This window comes from Thamnophis sirtalis, unplaced genomic scaffold, assembly GCF_051295495.1.
Source record: "Thamnophis sirtalis isolate CommonGarterSnake01/CBP01778 unplaced genomic scaffold, rThaSir2_p1.2 scaffold_13, whole genome shotgun sequence".
Classification (NCBI taxonomy): Eukaryota; Metazoa; Chordata; class Lepidosauria; order Squamata; family Natricidae; genus Thamnophis; species Thamnophis sirtalis.
The window spans coordinates 5214927-5234718 of record NW_028261393.1 but is presented as its reverse complement, the minus strand read 5'-3'; the positions used below and the strand labels follow the sequence as shown (position 1 = coordinate 5234718).

At 44.8% G+C, this 19792-nt stretch overlaps 2 protein-coding genes across 3 annotated transcripts in view; one reads left to right on the top strand and one right to left on the bottom strand.

The window, feature by feature from the left end:
• Nucleotides 1-2112: 2112 nt before the first annotated feature.
• LOC106556029 (uncharacterized) lies at nucleotides 2113-10302 on the bottom strand. The gene is made up of 3 exons (XM_087727429.1): nucleotides 10215-10302; nucleotides 6449-6522; nucleotides 2113-5345 (listed from the first exon to the last, which is right to left on the bottom strand). Exons 2-3 carry the CDS (start codon nucleotides 6471-6473, stop codon nucleotides 2410-2412), a joined length of 2961 nt encoding a protein of 986 aa, XP_087583555.1. The 5' UTR covers nucleotides 6474-6522; nucleotides 10215-10302; the 3' UTR covers nucleotides 2113-2409.
• Nucleotides 10303-18039: 7737 nt separating this feature from the next.
• The window catches only part of TMEM145 (transmembrane protein 145), a 34916-nt gene continuing 33163 nt past the window's right edge, over nucleotides 18040-19792 (top strand). Inside the window, exon 1 of one of the 2 annotated variants that reach the window (XM_087727392.1) lies at nucleotides 18040-18219. In XM_087727392.1, coding sequence (XP_087583518.1) covers nucleotides 18097-18219 — 123 coding nt within the window. In that variant the 5' untranslated portion in view covers nucleotides 18040-18096. The remainder of the gene's footprint in view (nucleotides 18220-19792) is intronic. The other variant, XM_087727391.1, reaches the window with a different exon arrangement.

The following is a 19792-nucleotide window of genomic DNA, read 5'->3' as shown; positions in this document are numbered from 1 at the left end:
CCCTTTCACTCCTCTTTATTCCCTCTGGGAGGGGCCATTCACCATCCACCTGTAGCTTTACTTCCGAGTCGGCCCTTGTTCCTTAGCTGTTCCCTTCTCCTGGCAGCTCTGCGCATGCGCACATCGGGAACAGGCTCCAGCTGTTCTTTTGCCCCATTGGTGTTTGACTCTGAAGACAGCTGATAACTATTGGCGATCCTGGCCCCATCTCTGCCTCCGACGCAGATCCCTCATCAGAGCCTTCCCCAGACTCCATGCCCTTGTTCCCACAACAGCTACATAAAACCACACTTGAGGCCACTCGTGCATCCATCTTAGAAGATTCTGCCTGGATGGCCTTGTTTTTCCTCTTGCTGTTCCTGCTCAGTATGCAGGCATCGTGCTCTTAATTCATCGTGGTGGTTTTCCCCCCGTCTCCTTCCTTCCTACCAAGGGAATACTTGAACAGATTATTTCTCAGTTAATGATGCTGGATGGGTAAACCACCGCACCACTAAGTTTATAGAGAGGAGTGGGAATTGCTCGGCGAAGAATCGGCGCAGGAGCCTTGTCTAAATAAACAGGAAATTTCAATAACGGAGCGTGTTATATTGTACCACTGTATCCATTCCCATTAGCGAAACCGATTTTCATGCTAAAGGAATTTGGAAACGGCCTGCCCTGCCTTTGGAGGTCACGGGTGGTTAGAGAGGATATGTCACTTGCAAACGATTACACGCGTTTTCTGCAGATGAATCCGAAAAAGGAATGCAAATGTGACTTTGGACAGAAACTCTGGGGAGCTAGTACCGTAGAGATTTCCTTGTAAGGAAATTGGCCTCTTCTGATGAAGGGTGCTGGGTGGAAAAGAATTACAGATTAATAGAGTTGGAAGGGACCTTGTGGGTCATCTAGTCCAATCCCCCAGCCCAAGCAGGAGACCCTACCACCACGATAAGTTCCCTTGAAGAGCATCCGGCGACTTCAGCTAGTCCAGAATGCGGCCGCGTGAGTGATCGTGGGCGCACCGCGGTTCGCCCACATAACACCGATCCTCCGTGAGCTGCGCTGGCTACCTGTTGATCTCCGGGTGCACTTCAAGGTCCTACTTACCATCCACAAAGCGCTCCATGGTAGTGGATCTGGCTATTTGAGAGACCGCCTTCTGCCAATTACCTCCCTGCGTCCCATCAGATCGCACAGGGTAGGCCTCCTCCGAATTCCATCCGCCAGTCAGTGCCGACTGGCGACTACGCGGAGGAGAGCCTTCTCAGTTGCAGCTCCGACGCTATGGAACAATCTCCCCGTGGAGATCCGCACCCTCACCACCTTCCAGGCCTTCCGCACGGCCCTCAAGATCTGGCTATCCCGTCAGGCCTGGGGATAGGACTTTACTCTCTCCCCGCCCGAATGCTGAGTGAAAGTTGTGCTTTTATTGTTAATTATTTGTTACTCACATTTTCTTTTATGTCTTGTCTTGCACTCCCCTCCCTCATTATTGTAAGCCGCCCTGAGTCCCCTCAGGGAAAAGGGCGGCCTATTAAGTGTTCAATAAAACTCTAAAAAACTCCAATAAGTTAACATGAGGCATCCTTAGTTAGAGTAATGCAGGTAGTCCTTGACAGATGACCACAGTTGAGACCAGAATTTCTGTTGTTAAGCGAGCTGGGTGTTAAGTAACTCCTACCCAATGGTGTAACATATTTGCCACGGTTGTGAAGTGAGTCGTACATGTATTTGTTAAGTGAATCCAGCTTCCCCCATTTTGATTCTGATTACCAGAAGTTGGCAGGGAAATATCACAAATTATCTATCATGTGACCCGGGAAGCTGCAACCGTCGTAATACAGGCCGGTCGCCAAGCACCCGAATTCTGATCACATGACCATGGGAATACTGGTTCAAATGTAAGTGTGAGGACCGACGGTAAGTAATGTCATTGTAACTTTGAACGGTCACTAAACATAGCTGTAAATCAAGGGTACCTCTACTAAATGAAAGTTCACAAGTGTTTTTAGCAGTTGCCATGAATTTACCTGGATGTGTCATTTTGCTCACAGAGATCATTCTAGTCCTCCTCACAAATGTATGAAAATGAAACGGGATGATCCCATTTCCATTAATTTTAATTTTTTAATTTTTGGCATACAGAATTGCTAAACCACTAAAACCTCGTGTGGTGATTCTCCACCTTTCATTATGGAAGCTTGCACTAATAAAAATGATCGCACTGTTTTAATTTGGTCAGTGTATAATAATAACGATCAAACTAAACTAATCCAATCATTTCCTATCATCAACGAGAATAATTTTTTAAAAAATTCGTATCATGTTAGACTAGGCTTAAGTGGGGTTGAGATGCACGTGTGAACCAAAACATCACATTAAGCCGTGATTGGGTAAATTTGGGCATTGTGTCTTCAAATGGAATCAGGCTTGCAGCAAGCTCGTATCTGGCGTGTCTCCTTGATCAAACCAGTCGGTCAATTTCTCCTCTTTGTCCTCAGAGTTACTGGTCTTCAGAGCCGTCCTCAACTTAGCCCAGAACAACCTCTGGGCCTCGGGATCCGGGGACCATGCAATGTACGTCTTCTTCAGCATCACTTTCCGCATCCGATGATAGACAGACAGCTCCCTCTCGGGGATGGTTTCTAGGATAACAGGAATAAGGACGTCTTTTAATTCGTCGAAAAGCCGGTAGCTGGCAAGCTGGATCTCCATGGAGCACCATTCGCTCTGCAGATACCTCCTACTGATGATACAAATGGTGTGTCGGCTATTGTGGATGCTGTCTACTATATTGTCTATGACGTATCTCCCGGGCTGAAAGTCTCGGTGATGAAGGCAAAGCCGGAAGGTGGGAGCTCCCGCTTTCTCTAGACTGGGCACCAACTGTTCTAGCACCCAGCTCTCGTCCGCCGAGTTGTAGGAGACGAAGGCGTCGAACTTGTAATGCTCATCTTTGCCGCGCCTCCAGTGATCGTTGACCCAAGCACGCAAGATGTAGATGTGATATTTTATGTGCCAGTAGCTGCGATCATAAAGGAAAGGCAACAGCATCCAGAGCAGCAAAAACGGGAGGGTGGCGGAGAAGAGGTACAGCCCAATATCTTGGAAGCAGACATGGGTATCAAAGCTATAAACGTAACTGGAGTGCTGTCCAGAATTGCAAGAATAGTTATAGAGGTACACCACTTGCACCAAACTATTGATCAGCCAATTCTGGAACCACATATTGTCACAGGTACACGCCAACGGGCACTTGCGTAGGTCAAGGTAGTTGAGCGACGGGAGAGCGTTCGCCACGCTGCTGTTGAACGTATGCAGCTCGTTCTTCCCTAACAGAAGGGAGCGCAGGTTGCTGAGGTTGCCAAATACCTCGAGGGTCAAGGTGCGAAGCCCGGCGTTCTCCAGATCGAGAGTTGTCAGATTCTTAAGGTTCTTGAATATCCCGGGGGGGAAATCCCCCATGCCGTTGCTGGTATCGGCCAAGGTTAGGTATTCCAGCTGCCTTAAGTCATCGAAGACATCCGGGGCGATGGACAGAATTTTGTTCTCCGACAGGTAGAGATTGCGCAAAGAGGTCAGGCCCTTGAGGAACTTGGAGGGGATGACTTTCAAGCCATGGGGCTGCTGGGATTGAAGTTTGAGGTCGTAGACTCTGCCCAGGTTCAAAAAGGGGGGTTGCTTGAGCTCATGCTTGCTGATGAAGTATATCTTATTCCCCATCAGGTCCAGCACTTGGAGAGTCCTCTCGATCGGATGGAAAAAACTGGGGATAATGTACTGGATGTTGTTGTTGTCCAGGTAGAGTTTGGAAAGACTCCTCAGCCCTTCGAAGGACATGTTGGCCAGCCTGTGAATATTGTTTCCCCCCAGGTCTAAAATAGACAGCTCCCCGAGACTCTTGAAGGTGCCAGGGAAGAGGACCGAAACGTGGTTGTTCCTGAGGTTGAGCGTTTGGAGGTTGCTCAGGTCACTGAAGCTGTCGTTGTAGATGTCCGTCAGAAGGTTGTTGTCCAAGCGCAGCTCTCGGAGTTGCCTCAAGCCTTTCAGGGCTTTTGGGTGCAGGAAGGCGATGGAGTTGATGTTCAAATGGAGGGTGGTCAAATTAGGGGCGTAGTGGAAAGCTGAGCTGCTGATCGAGAGGATGCGATTGAAACGGAAAGAAATGGCCGTCAGCTCTTCGAAGGGAGCCGTGTTGAAGCAAACCCGCAGGTGTTTCAGCAAATTGTGCTCCACCACCAACTTATTCAAACGCCTCTGCGCCGTGGCGTTCAACATTTCCCTCACGCAGCCCACCGATCTGAGGCGATTCCTCGAAAGATCCAGAAGCTGGATGGGAGGGCAAGCGAGGAAAGCTTGGCCACTTACGTACTTCAGGTTATTGCTCTGCAGGTGGAGGCTGAAGGGACGGCTGGATTTCCCAAGACGCTGGCACACCTTGGTCAGTTGCGAAACGTTATTTAATTGCAATCCAGAGTAATCGAGGCTGCGAGGCTTCAGGTTAGACGTATCCAAGAGCTGGAGAACATCAATGTTGTTCCCCATCAACTTTAATCTTTGGAGTCTTTGAAGGCTAACATTTGCAAAAGATGAGACGTCTGAGAACTTGTTATAAGAGAGGTCCAGCACTGTGACGTTCCCCAGGAATCTCGGGCCCGGACCCTCCATCTTACGAAGAGAATTGTTGCAGAGTTTAAGGTTATACAACGAAGGTGGAAATCCCACTCCCGGCTGAAGGAAACTCAGGTTATTGTTGCAAAGGTTGAGATACTTCAGCCCGTTCAATTTCTGTACGCTCTGAATCACAACATTAAAGCTGCTCAAGATGTTGAACTGGAGCTGCAAATCCAGAAGGCTTCGTAACGGACTAAAGGCCTTCTGATGAATCACGTTCAAGTGATTGTTGTGCAGGAGGAGGAGGGTGAGGTTCGCCAAGCCAAGGAAAGTGCCATTGGAAAGATTTGTGAGATAGTTACAGGAGAGGTTGAGTTTCCTCAAGGCCCCTAGGTTCTCAAAGGCGCCCCCTTCTATTTTCTCCATTTTGTTATAGCTCAACTGTAGGATCTCCAGTTGAGGGAGGTGACGGAAGCTCCCGTAAGGCAAGACTTTAATGGCGTTATGGGATGCATTGATCACTTGGGCGTTATTAGGGAGGTCATCCACAATACTGGAGATATTGTTCAGGAAACGCTGCATGCATTTGAAATATAAAGGATTCTTCATGACTTGGATGCAATTTCGGAAGCCGTAAGCAGTCACCCTCTGAGGGTTGATGAGAACAAAAACCAGGAAAAGATGGACGAAGTTCATTTGGCTCATGGCTGAACGAGGTTTGTCAGTCTCTGAATCAGTGCCAAAACCTAAAACCAAAAGGCAAACTGTCAGAGTTTGTTGCATAAATTCAAATCCAGAAAGCACACACAGATAACTGATTCAGCTGGATTCATTAACTTCTTTATATACGTAACAATAAATGAATACATGTACAATACCAACAGGTGGTTCTTCCAAGTAAACACAAGGCTGGAGAGTTACAGGCAAACACAAGCAGTTAGCTTCATTTCAGCAGACAAGACTGCTGGTTTACTTCTCAGAGCAGGAGACTGCTTAAGTTTCTGTTTCATTTCTCTGCACAGACTCTGATCTATTCAAGTTCCCAATGGCTGAATTGGGACTGCTAGTTTACTTCTCAGAGCAGGAGACTGCTTAAGTTTCTGTTTCATTTCTCTGCACAGAGTCTGATCTATTCAAGCTCCCAATGGCTGAATTTGTTGCTATGCATATTCATTGGCTGACCTTGTTCCCATGTCTCTCCCAGTCATGAATATTTTAACACAAACAAAATGAACCTTAAAAAACATTTCTAGGTGTGCCAATTAGGCCATTGGGGTTTTTTTTTAATGGTTACAACCAAATGGAAGGTGAAGACTTTTTAATGTGCAATTTCTACTAACTCCCGTCTTTCCCCCCAAATAAAACCGAGTCTTAAATTATTTTTGTTCCAAAAGATGCACTAGGGCTTATTTTCTGGTTAGTTCTTATTTTTTGGGGAAATATGGTACTAATTGCGTCCGTCTGGCTGATGATCTTAACTGGGGTATATTTGGGGGGTAGGATTTATATTACGAGCATCCTGAAAAATCACGCTAGGCTTTATTTTCAAATTGGGTCTTAATTTTGGGGAAACGGTATTATAATCCTTAAAAAAACTAACCCCCCACCAATTTAAGACCATCCAACTCCAGACCCACTCTGAGTAGCCTGCATTGTTTTCCCTAGTTGCCATTCACGGGTGCAGAACAACTGTGGCAAAAAAGTTGATCAAATTTTACCAATACTCGCTTAAAAAAAATGTCTCATCTAGCAACAGAAATTTTGCCCTCAATGGTGGTCATAAGTCGAGGACTAACTGTAGATGATATTAGAAGCTCCTGAGAAGTCCATAAGCATAAGTCCAAATTACCTCTGTTCAACTCTTGACAGGTCATCAAGAAGAGTGATTAACGCCATTCCTGAACACCATGTCTTGATCTGAAACTGGATAGAAAAAAAGAGATTGTTCTTCTGTCTTACTTAATGTGCTGTTTCTACTAACAATTTTAATTCCTCTCCCTCTCCCCCCCCTCTCTCATATGTGTGTGTGTGTGTGTGTGTGTGTGTGTGTGTGTGTGTGTGTAATTCAATTCAATTTAAGGCTATCCAACTCCAGACCAACTCAGAGTAAACGTAAAAGTTCCCCTTGCACATATGTGCCTGTCATTCCTGACTCTAGGGGGCGATGCCTATCTCCGTTTCGAAGCCGAAGAGCCAGCGCTGTCCGAAGACATCTCCGTGGCAGTGGTGGGTTGCAGGAGGTATGGCCCGGTACGGGCGTACTGGAGCCTGCCCGGAGCATTGGATACCGTTCCGGTATGGTGCTCCGGAGGGCCCACCCACCTGCTGGAGCTCCTTACTGGTCTTTTAAGTCTTCGGTGCTTCCATGCACTCCACTGAGCATCTGGAGCATCGCAGAGGCTCGCGGAGGCGCTGTGCGTGTCCATGTGGACGTCGCCGGGCCCGTTCCAACCGTACCGGTTGGATCGGGATCCGGAACCCACCACTGCTCCATGGTCATGTGGCCGGCATGACTCAACACGAAATGCTGTTCCCTTCCCACCAAAGGTGCTTTCGAACTGCTATAGTTGGCAGAAGCTGGGACAAGTAACGGGAGCTCACTCCATTACGTGGCACTAGGGATTCGAACCGCCGGACTGCTGATCTTTCTGATTGACAAGCTCAGAATCTTAGCCACTGAGCCACCGCCGCCCCTTCAACTCGGGGTAGCTTGTGTTAGTTTCCCTAGCTGCCATATTCATAGAGGCAAAGCATATTAACTGACCCACGGATAGGCCCCAAGTGACCTTAAAACATGAATGGACATGCTTTCCTCCTTGACATTATTAAACTTAATTTTTTGTTAAAAAATGTATTCTCAAATGTGGGAATTAAATGCTGAATTAATCTACAGGTACTCCTCAACTTACAACAGTTCCTCTAGCCATTGTTCAAAGTTACGACGACATTGAAAAAAAGTGACTTACAGCCGTTTTTCACACATACAGCATCCCCATGGTCACGCAATCAAAATTCAGACTCACAGTTATGACAGCCACATGTGATCCTCTTTTTGTGACCTCCTGAGACGCACAGCCCATGGGGAAGCCAGATTCACTTAACAACCCTGTCACTCACTTAACCGTGGCGAGAAAGTCATAAAAAGGGGCAAAACTCACTTAAGAAATACCTTGCTTAACAACAGGAACTTGGGGCTCCATATAGCCTGCCTCCCACTCCACTATTGGCTGCAATTAGACATTTGAGCGAATTGCGGAAAGTGTAATCTCATTTTTCCTCTTCTCTTTCCTAGCTTCTCACTTCCTAATTATTTTAGCCAGTTTTACTTTTTTTTCTGGCCAGAATTAAAACACGAGGAAAACCACGCAGGTGGTTGGCACCTTGAGTGGGTGGTAATCAATAGGAAAAAATGGGGAAAGCATTAAACAGATTGCTGATTTTCCACTCCACCTGCAATCTCTCAAAGCAGTTAAAAAGAATATAAAACATGCATATTTATATATCACATGGACTGAAAATGCTGGATACCCCTTTAAAAAAAAAACTGAATGTAATTTCTAACAGTGGGCAAAGAATGCTTTTTAATTCAGTGGGTAGATTTATACTGACATCAATTCTCTTTATTTGTGGTGGGGGATATCATATGCATTAAAATAAATTAAGGTTTGATCCTGTGAAACTAATAGTGTTTTCCCCAAAATAAGACAGGGTCTTATATTCTTTTGACCCCTGAAATAAGCGCTTGGCCTTATTTTCGGAGAGTTCTTTTAATTTTTGATGTGCAGGAGACGGCGAGCGTTGTCACCTCATGGCTGCTGCTATGTTGCAATATTTTCAGGGAGGTCTTATTTTAGGGAGAGGGCTTATTTCAACGCATGCGCTCAAAAGCCCAATTGGGCTTATTATCCAGGGAGGTTTTATTTCCAGGGTTTCAGCAAGGCTCATAAAATGTGGGCTGTAGTTTCTGCAGTTAATCGACTTCTTTTGTTACCCCAAACACAAGAGAGAAAAAACACACACCAGCTGCTCGCTTGCTTTCCGCATATGGCAATTGACGCTGTGTGGTGCACAACAAGTGGCAAGTGCAATTTTCTGGATCTCTGCTTGAGGTCTGGCTCTTTCCTCACTCTTCAGTGTTTCTCAACTATTTTTGCACAGTGCGCAAAAATTTCATAGCTCTACAACTGTATTTCTCAAACTCAGCATCAGTTTTAAGATGCATGGATTTCAACACACACACACACACGAATTCCCCAGCCAGCTAGCTGGGGAATTGAAGTCCACACTTCTTAAAAGTTGTTGAAGTTGAGAAACACAGATAGATACAGATACAGATTAACAGACCTTGTAGTCATCTAGTCCAATCCCCACCACCACCACCACCACCAAGCAAGAGACTCTACACCATTTCTGACCGATGGCAGTCCAGTCTCTTCTTGAAAGCCTCCAGTGAGCCACAACTTCAGAAGGCAACTTCTGTTCCATGGGTTGGTAGCCATGGAGGTTTTTTGAGAGCCCCTTTAGTCTTCCTTCCCTTCCCCTTCCTTCCTTCCTTCCTTCCTCCCTTCCTTCCTCCCACCCTCCCTCCCTCCCTTCCTTTCCTTCCATCCATCCATCCATCCATCCACCCACCCATCATTCTTATTAAATCTATCTATCTATCTATCTATCTATCTATCTATCTATCTATCTATCTATCTATCTATCTATCTATCTATCTATCATCTTCCTTCCTTTTCATCCATCCATTAATCATTCTTATTAAATCTATCTATCTATCTATCTATCTATCTATCTATCTATCTATCTATCTATCTATCTATCTATCAATCATCTTCCTTCCTTTTCATCCATCCATTCATCCATCCATCCATCCATCATTCTTATTAAATCTCTTATCTATCTTATCTATCTATCTATCTCTATCTATCTATCTATCTATCTATCTATCTATCATCTTCCTTCCTTTTCATCCATCCATCCATCCATCCATCCATCATTCTTATTAAATCTATCTATCTATCTATCTATCTATCTATCTATCTATCTATCTATCTATCTATCTATCTCTATCTATCTATCTATCTATCTATCTATCTATCTATCTATCTATCTATCAATTTATCTATCTATCTAATCTCCTGTCTTTATTATTTTTTACCAATAACTCAAGGCAGTAAGCCTATCCAACAAATCTCCTTCCTCCCATTATCCCCACCACAACAACTACCCTGTGAGGTGGGTCGAGCTGAGAAGAATGACCGTCCCAAAGTTACCCAGTCGCCTTTCCTGGCTAGCACAGATCTAGAACTCATGGTCTCCTGCTTCCCAGCCCAGCGAGACCTAACTCTTGAATACATCTGTGGGAACTATTTCTGCCTGATGCAGGTGATCAAATTACAAATTTTGGCAAATGCTTCCTTCTCCAACCAGCAGTGTTAGCGACTGGGGGCTTACCATCTTTAGAGTATTTTTTTTGCTCAGCCTAAAAAACACAATGTCAGCCGTGAGACACAAACTCTTCCAGACAGACAGAAGGAGTCCTTGCTCTCTCTCCTTATTTTTTAATTTTTTAAAAAGCTTAAACTATTTACCAAGTAACAACACGCTCCTACCTTTTTCTCTATGTGCCTCAGGCCTCCACTAATACAGCGAGCGAGTAGAAGCTAAAATCAGTTCCTGCGATACCTGCGAAAGTTTAAAAATGCACATACCGCTCTGGTTATACAGCTTATGAATCAGTCGCTAAGGGGGAAGTACACACTAGTTGAAGTTTCTGCTTTCGTTTTTCTGGCAACACTGTGTGTTCTCTTTTACACTCATCGAGGAGAAGCAGTGGATAATGGCAGAAGCTGTGACTTGAGGTGTTAGTTGAGGAAGGCAAGCAGTGGCACCCGATGTGTATGGAAAAATAATGATGCAGAGTGTGAGCATTGTTCTTCTCACATACCGGCAGTCCTCGATTTACGAACACAATGGAGCCCAAGATTTCGGTTGCTAAGCCAGGCAGTTGTTAAGTGACTTTTGCCCCATTTAATGATCTTCCTTATGAATCAGTTAAGTTAGTGGTTAAGTTGTAGTAGTGCAGTTGTTAAGTTAGTAACACAGTTATTAAGTGAATCTGCCCGAGGTGGCGCAGTGTGTAGAGTGCAGTACTGCAGGCCACTTCAGCTGACTGCTAGTTCAGCAGTTCAGTGGTTCAAATCTCACCGGCTCAGGGTTGACTCAGCCTTCCATCCTTCCGAGGTGGGTAAAATGAGGACCCAGATTGTTGTTGGGGGCAATATGCTGACTCTGTAAACCGCTTAGAGAGGCCTGAAAGGCCTATGAAGCGGTATATAAGTCTACTGCTATTGCTATTGCTGGCTTCCCCCTTGATATTGCTTGTCAGAATAGAGCAGAAAAACAGAGTTGGAAGGGACCTTGGAGGTCTTCTAGTCCAACCTCCAGCTCAAGCAGGAGACCCTGTATCATTTCAGACAACTGACTGTCCAGTCTCTTCTTAAAGGCCTCCAGTGATGGAACACCTACAACTTCTGAAGGCCAGAAGTTCATTGTTCTCACTGCTAGGAAGTATCTCCTTAGTTCTAGGTTGCTTCTCTCCTTGATTAGTTTCCACCCATTGCTTCTTGCCCTGCCTTCAGGTGCCTTGGAGAATAGCTTGACTCCCTCTTCTTTGGGGCAGCCCCTCAAATATTGGAAGACTGCTATCATGTCACCCCTAGTCCTTCTTTTCATTAAACAAGACATGCACCAATTCCTGCAAACATTCTTTATATGTTTCAGCCACCAGCTCCATAATAATCTTTGTTGATCTCCTCTGCACTCTTTCCAGAGTCTCAACATCTTTTTAATAATCTGCTGACCAAAACTGGATCCTATCATTTAAGTGTCAGAAGTTTGCAAAAGGTGATCATTAAGCTTGGTTAGATAGCCAAACTATCAGAATGGATTCTGTAGCATCCAAGAGATATTGACATGATAACTCCTTCCCCACGATTGAATCAGAAGAGAACAAGTTGTTAATCTTTTTAATCTCAATTTGCCTCCGTTAATGGAATTGGACAACACTTAGATGGCTTCAGATAATAAGGGCACTTAGTAAATTACACTTGGCTACAGAGGTGGGTTCCTACCAGTTCGCACCTATTCGGTAGAACCGGTTCGTCAAATCTACCAAACCGGTTAGAAGAGGTTCCACCAGTGGACCTGGAAAGCAGGCCACACCTACAGAAGAGGTTCCACAATTTTTTGAAACCCACCACTGGTCCTTGGATATGATTATTCTACACTATCATGCTCATATTTATAATATATATATAAAATTTATATATACAGTGCCTCTGTGAAAGGTAAGGATGACTACTGCGTTTGTGGTGCAATCAGAACATTGCGTGCGTTGAAGTTGTTTTAACGCAAACCAAAGATGCCTTTTAAAAAACAAGTTTACATCACATTCTTATGCATGCCAGTGCTGTGTGTGGGGTAATTTAAGGTGGTTCTGACAAGTGTCGTCGGCATCTTCATATCCAGTCACATGGGTGGCAAGCCACTCCCATCTGGTCACATGGGCAGCAAGCCACTCCCACAAAGGAAGCCACACCCACAGAGTAGGTTCGAACAATTTTTGAAACCCACCACTGCTTGGCTAGGAGGTACCATAGATCTATTTCCCCAAAACATGATTTGGTTTTAACAAAACCAAATCCTACCCACCCCCACCCCCGCCGCCAAAAAAACTTTTCTCTTCTACAATTTCCAGTATGCACCGTATTTCACTTTTTAAAGCCTTAGGTAAAGGTTCCCCTCGCACATATGTGCTAGTCGTTCCCGACTCTAGGGGACGGTGCTCATCTCCGTTTCGAAGACGAAGAGCCAGCACAGTCCGAAGACGTCTCCGTGGTCATGTGGCCGGCATGACTAAGCACTGAAGGCGCATGGAACGCTGTTACCTTCCCACCAAAGGTGGCCCCTGTTGTTCTACTTGCATTTTTTTAAATATAAAATTTTATTTTTATTACACAGACAACACATACACACAATAAAAAAAAACACAAAAGAAAAACAAAGAAAAAAAAGCATCATCACATACAGCATGTCGTTTGGTTACAAGTGTTTTAACATCCATATTCTCGAATAACATTTACCATCACAGATTTTTCATCTAGTATAACTCAATGCCTCACTTTCATTGTACAGTATATGTTCAATTGCAATTGGTATTATTTTTTCCCCAATAAATCATAATTCCCTTACGTTCTTGATTATCTATTTGATAGCAGTATCCCTTTATATAATCCCCATGTGAAAGAAAAGTTTTTTTTTTTTTTACCAACCGTTTATATTTATATATCACTATTTTCAATTATACATAATTCCACCAATCAACTATCAGGTATGCTTATGTTCATTGTTAACCTTGTACCTCATACCTTCAAACAGAAATCTTATTGTTCTACTTGCATTTTTGACGTGCTTTCGAACTGCTAGGTTGGCAGAAGCTGGGACAAGTCACGGGAGCTCCCTCCGTTACGCGGCGCTAGGAATTTGAACTGCCGACCTTTCTGATCGACAAGCTCGGTGTCTTAGCCACTGAGCCACCACATCCCTTACTGAATGGGGAACCTTAAAACGTTACTGAGCAATATATATATTTAGAGTCACAACCCCTGGTAAGCCCCAATTATGGGAGGAAGCTAACTGCTTCCATCATCTGTCAATCGGCTCGTCACAAGAGTCCATCATGACAGAAACCCACTATTTTTACTGTTGCCTTTGTTATATTTGTGTTTAAGGAGGAGACCTGTGGCTTAATGGCTAAGACGTTTGCCTAAGATGCAATACAGCACAGGTTCAAATCCCAGTAAGGGTATGGCTAGCTGATGAGAGCTAAATAGCTTGAAATAGATCTATACTAGTCTCCCTTTATTTATTTATCAGCACAAATAAAACACACACACACACACAGACACACATATATATATATATATTTAATTTGTGCTGATAAATAAAAAAAAACAAAACACAAATATAACAAAGGCAACTGTAAAAATATTGGGTTTCTGTCTTGATGGACTCTTGTGACGAGCCGATTGACAGATGATGGAAGCAGTTAGCTTCCTCCCATAATTGGGGCTTACCAGGGGTTGTAAAAATCATATATATATATATATATATATATATATATATATATATATATATATATATATATATATATATATATATATATATATATATATATATATATATATATATATATATATATGGGGAATGTCATTCTAAGTGAGCTGTGGGCTTCAAAGAATGGGGCTCGAAGCCTTTCGACTTTTGGCAACAGACCTCAAAGATTTACCATTCTTAGAAAATCAAAGAATGGGGAAGCCTCTCTTTGACTCAGTCACCAAAGCTGATTTGAGAATACAGAATACGGATGTGATAATAGGAAGTTTGGGAGGGACAGGATCTCTGTAGATGTTGAAGCTCCTACATGAGGTTCTTAGTGCTCTCTGAGCTTGGTTATTTTCTTGCAGACATTTCATTATCAAACTAGGTAACTTCATCAGTGCCAGAAGGGAGGACGGTGTTCTGACCTAGGCTTCACAAAATCACAAAGCAGACTCCTTGTCCTGACTAAACCCCCTTTTAATGAAGCGAATGTGAATTCCTCTCATTCACATCCAGCAAAGTCCCGGCAAACAGCCTTTGAAGGCTGAGCTGAATTTACAACCACAGACCTTATCAGGCTTGGAGAGCTGCCAGGCCGATATCTTCCAAACGCAAGAAAATACTTGCCAAAGAGTCTCTGAGCGTCACGGACAAATCTTCACACTAACGAAGCGAACTGACTTTCTCCTGAAACCTCCACTCCCCTTTCACTTCTCTTTTAGTCCCTAGGGGAGGGGCCATTCACCGTCCACCTGTGCCTTTACTCCTGAGTTCCCCCCCAACTTTCTCATTGTCTGAGTCTGCCACCAGTTCTGCTGGCAGGCCACAACAGACAGTATGGGAAGAGGAGGAGGAGGAGGAGAATGGGGTTCATGGTAGTCTGTGAGCTTTGTTGTTGTTTTTTCCAGACATTTCATTACCATATTAAGTTACTTTATCAGTGCTAGAAGGAAGGAGGGTTTGGTAGTAGGTGGCAGAGGAAAGTGGGGTCCTTGATGTTCTCCGAGCTTGGTTGTTTTCTTGCAGGCATTTCATTATCATACTAGGCAATTTAATCAGTGTTAGAAGGGGGGGAGGAGGAGGAAGAGGAGAGAGAGGTCCACTCTTAGCTTGATTGCAGACGTTTCATTACAAAACTAGGTAACATCGTCAGTTCCAAAAGGGAGTGGAGTTTGCTCTCTGATTATAAAATACTAGAAGATATTTTGTATTTACCAGAATTTCTTCTGTTAGGAGAATGTGATCAATACGCTGGTCAGAATTAGTGGAATAGCTATAGAAATATGACACGAAGCAAAAGAAGTGGCAAAGGTTTTTTCCCAAACCATACTAGTAAATTTGGTCAATGAAAAAGCAGTAGCAGACAGATTGGAAAACGTCAGTCTACATAACAGCTCAAGGAAACGAAACTTAACAGATTGTTCAAACTGTTGCACAACTATCCTTAATTTCACAGGCTAGAAAAATAATTCTTAGAACCATCTAACAAGATCAAGAGTCCTAAGAGAAAAGGAAGATCTATGAAGACAAAAACGGGAAAAAAAAGAGAGACAACATTGCTTAACTGAGAAAGTGAAAGAACAACAAGGGGGGAAAACCTAATGCATTTTCCCTGACTATAAAAATAGTTTGATTTTATCGATCGTATTAAACTATAGTCTCTAGAAAAATGGGAATCCCAGAACTTCTCAGTGTCCTCATGCAAAGACCAAAAAGCCATAATCCAGATGGAATATGGCAAAACCACGATGGCGCCAGGTTCGGCAAATGGAAAGACAGTGGCCTCTGTTCTCTTTCCAAATTTATTAAAGCTACGTGCTGAATATATATTGGGAGAGGCTGGACTTTGAGAAGATGAGCATGGTTTTAAACCTGGAGGAGGAAACATCAATAATCTATGCTATGCCAATGTCACCGATTTGATAATTAAAATACAAATCATACGGAAGTTCTAGAAATGCAAATCAAGGCATTTCCCAAGAGGGAAAATAGAAGTGTAAGGTTTTTGGATTCAGCTCAGAATCTGATAATTCCAATGAAACTCTGAAAGAGAGAGAGAGAGAGAGAGGGAGGGAGGGAGGGAGGGAGGGAGGGAGGGAGAGAGAGAGAGAATTGATTATAAGACAGGAGGCTATATAAATGTTCATGTCGATAAACAGAACTCAGATAAGTAAAGCTCAATAAACTCAAAACTCAATGAATAAAACTCAGGTAAACAAACTCAGTTAGCACGCACCATATTTACACTATCTGCCATAGTTTTCCAACCCTGGAAAAGGACACCGGGACAGTGGTGAAATTCATTTTTTTTTACTACCAGTTCTGTGGCATGGCTTGGTGGGCATGGCAGGGGAAGGATACTGCAAAATCCCCATTTCCTCCCCACTCCAGGGAATGATATTACAAAATCTCAATTCCCACCCCACTCCAGGGGGAAGAATATTACAAAATCTCAATTTCCTCCCCACTCCAGGGGGAAGGATACTGCAAAATCCCCATTTCCTCCCCACTCCAGGGGGAAGGATATTACTAAATCTCTATTCCATCCCCACTCCAGGGGGAAGGATACTGCAAAATCCCCATTTCCTCCCCACTCCAGGGGGAAGGATACTGCAAAATCCCCATTTCCTCCCCACTCCAGGGAAGGATATTACTAAATCTCTATTCCATCCCCACTCCAGGGGGAAGGATACTGCAAAATCCCCATTTCCTCCCCACTCCAGGGGGAAGGATACTGCAAAATCCCCATTTCCTCCCCACTCCAGGGGGAAGGATACTGCAAAATCCCCATTTCCTCCCCACTCTAGGGAAGGATATTACTAAATCCCCATTCCATCCCCACTCTGGGTCCAGCCAGAGGTGGTATTTGCCAGTTCTCTGAACTACTCAAAATTTCCGCTACCGATTCTCCAGAACCTGTCAGAACTTGCTGAATTTCACCCCTGCAAGGGGGCCTCTGCTGACCGGAGCACAGGTAGCCCTTGACTTATAACCCTGTGGCAGGGGACAGAAAAAGTGACACAACCAATCCTCATGCTTACAACTATGTATTCAGGGTTGTCTGTAAACTTGGCAGGCAAGACAGCCTGACTCCTTGGTGAAAGCTCATCCCTGTTATCTTTCCCCACCCCCCAAAAAAAGATGAACTGATGAACAGAGTGCAAAGGGGCCTTGTAGGTCATCTAGTCCAAACTCCTGCCCAAGCAGAGGGACTCTACAGCATGTTGTGTCTTTGGTGTGTTGCGAGAGCCAAGGTCCATAAGGGAGTTGCGTTGACCTCTACTGCATCAAGAGGAGAAAGAAAAGGCGTTGGAGGGCTTAGAACTAGGATTGAAGTGGATCTAGAACAGAGGCCGGGGACCCAAATCGAAACCATGTTGTGTCTTTGGTGTGTTGCGAGAGCCAACATCCATAAGGGAGTTGCGTTGCCCTCTACTGCATCAAAGGGAAGAAGAAAAGAAGTTGGAGGGCTTAGAACCAGGATCAAAGTTGATCTAGAACAGAGGCCGGGGACCCAAATTGAAACTATGTTGTGTCTTTGGTGTGTTGCGAGAGCCAAGGTCCCTAAGGGAGTTTTGTTGACCTCTACTGCATCAAGAGGAGGAAGAAAAGGAGTTGGAGGGCTTAGAACCAGGATCGAAGTGGATCTAGAACAGAGGCCGGGGACCCAAATCGAAACCATGTTGTGCCTTTGGTGTCTTGCGAGAGCCAACGTCCATAAGGGAGTTGCATTGACCTCTACTGCATCAAGAGGAGAAAGAAAAGGCGTTGGAGGGCTTAGAACTAGGATTGAAGTGGATCTAGAACAGAGGCCGGGGACCCAAATCGAAACCATGTTGTGTCTTTGGTGTGTTGCGAGAGCCAAGGTCCCTAAGGGAGTTGCGTTGCCCTCTACTGCATCAAGGGGAGGAAGAAAAGAAGTTGGAGGGCTTAGAACCAGGATCGAAGTGGATCTAGAACAGAGGCCGGGGACCCAAATCGAGGTCCGATTAGACTTATTCGAAACCCAGGAAGCGAATGCCAGTTATTCTTGACTTTTATTTCCTTCTCTTTTCTTCCAGGATAGGAAAGCAATGGAGAGGATATATAGGCAGTCCTACAGGACCTCCCCACCGTTTCCCCCTCCCCACCAAAAGGAAATAAAGAGGGGGGGGGGTTGGAAATAGAAGGTGGGTGGATGTTTTCTTTTTTGCTTCAGGTCTACGCAGCGTCTCCGTCTCCGTCTCCAGTCAAGAAAGGGAAGGGGGGGCGCAACCGAGATCGTATCTCTTTAAACGGGAGCGCGCAGGGAAGGGAGCCCAGCCGCCGGAGAGCTGGCCCGGAGGCTTGAGGATGGAGCCGTCCCAGCCTCTGCGGCGGCTCCCGGGGGCTCGGAGGCTCCAGCTCCTGCTGTTGATGCTGCTGCCCGAATGGTGCTGGGGCAAATACGTGAAGGGCAACCTTAGCACCAAAGAGGTGAGTCTGCAGCTTTTTTGGGGGGTGGGGGGGGAGCATTGCCTTGGAAGAGGGGAAGGGAGTGGGTGGGCAGAACCGATCCCAGGTGGCCCCCCCTTCTCGCCTGGGCCTGGGTTTCGCAAGCTGGCATCCCAGCCCTTTGGCATCTCCTGCGGTGGTCCTGGATGCGAAGGGGTGGGGGTGGTGTGTTTGTCCCCCTCCCTCCCTCCCTCCCTGGAGATCTTCTCTCTCCCCCTTCTCTCCCCCTCCACACATCCCCCTTTCATAAGAGGCAGCTGCCTCTGAGATCCTGCCTTGGACCAGCCCAGGAAGATCACACATGCTCTTTAGTTGGTCCTACCCCCCCCTTCTTTTTTAATCTCCCCCTCCACCCTATGGATTCCATGCCCAGCCCCTCTTCCCTCCTAGTTGGGTGTTCTTTTTCTGCAAGGAGAAGGAAAAGGAGGAGGAGAGACCTGAACAAAAGATTCGGGAGCCTTTGCTCCCCGCATCTGAGGTGTGTGTGAAAATGGGAAAATGGTGCTCGGTCATTCTAAATTCCAGACCGCAGGTGTCTTCGGCAGGTTCTCCGCCTTCCCAGTGCCGAAGGAAGTCTAGACTTGTCTTTGGGGTGTGCCTGACACCTCCTCTCCCAGGCTTGGGAGCAATGTTGGCCATTACGGTGAATCGGATACAAAGGGGGGCCGTGGTTCAGCCTTCCAGTGCTGGACAAGACGTGTTGTGTGCAGACACGGTGTATACATGTATATGTATATAGTATATGTATACCAGTATGTATAATGTGTGTGATGAGTGTGTCTATCTACTGTATATCTTCTATCTATCTATCTATCTATCTATCTATCTATCTATCTATCTATCTATCTATCTATCTATCTATCTATCTATATCTCTATGTCTCTATTATCTATCTATCTTATCTATCTATCTATTTATCTATCTCCTATCTATCTATTATCTATCTATCTATCTATCTATCTATCTATCTCTATCATCTCTATCTCTATTATCTATCTATCTATCTATCTATCTAACTAACTAACTAACTAACTAACTAACTAACTAACTAACTAACTAACTATCTCTATCATCTCTATCTCTATATCTCTATTATCCATCCATCCATCCATCCATCCATCCATCCATCCATCCATCCATATCTATATCTCTATTATCCATCTATCTATATCTATCCATCCATTCATCCATCCATCCATCTCTTTATCTATCTACACACACACACACACACACACACACACACACACACACACACACACACACTGTATATAGTATGTGTGTGTGCTTGTTTACATATAAGGTAAAGGTTCCCCTGGCAAATCTGTGCTAGTCGTTCCCGACTCTAGGGGGAGACGCTTATCTCCGTTTCAAAGCCAAAGAGCCAGCGTTGTCCGAAGACGTCTCTGTGATCATGTGGCCGGCATGACTCAACCGCCGAAGGCCCACGGAACGCTGTTACCTACCCACCAAAAGTGGTTCCCATTTTTCTACTTGCATTTTTTTACGTGCTTTCGAACTGCTAGGTGGGCAGAAGCTGGGACAAGTAACACTCTGT

Coding starts and splice junctions, on each gene's coding strand:
- LOC106556029 (XM_087727429.1), bottom strand. CDS start 6,473: ATGACCTGTCAAGAGTTGAACAGAG. Junction 5,346..6,448: donor CTGTCAAGAGTTGAACAGAG/GTAATTTGGACT, acceptor TTTTGGTTTTAG/GTTTTGGCACTGATTCAGAG.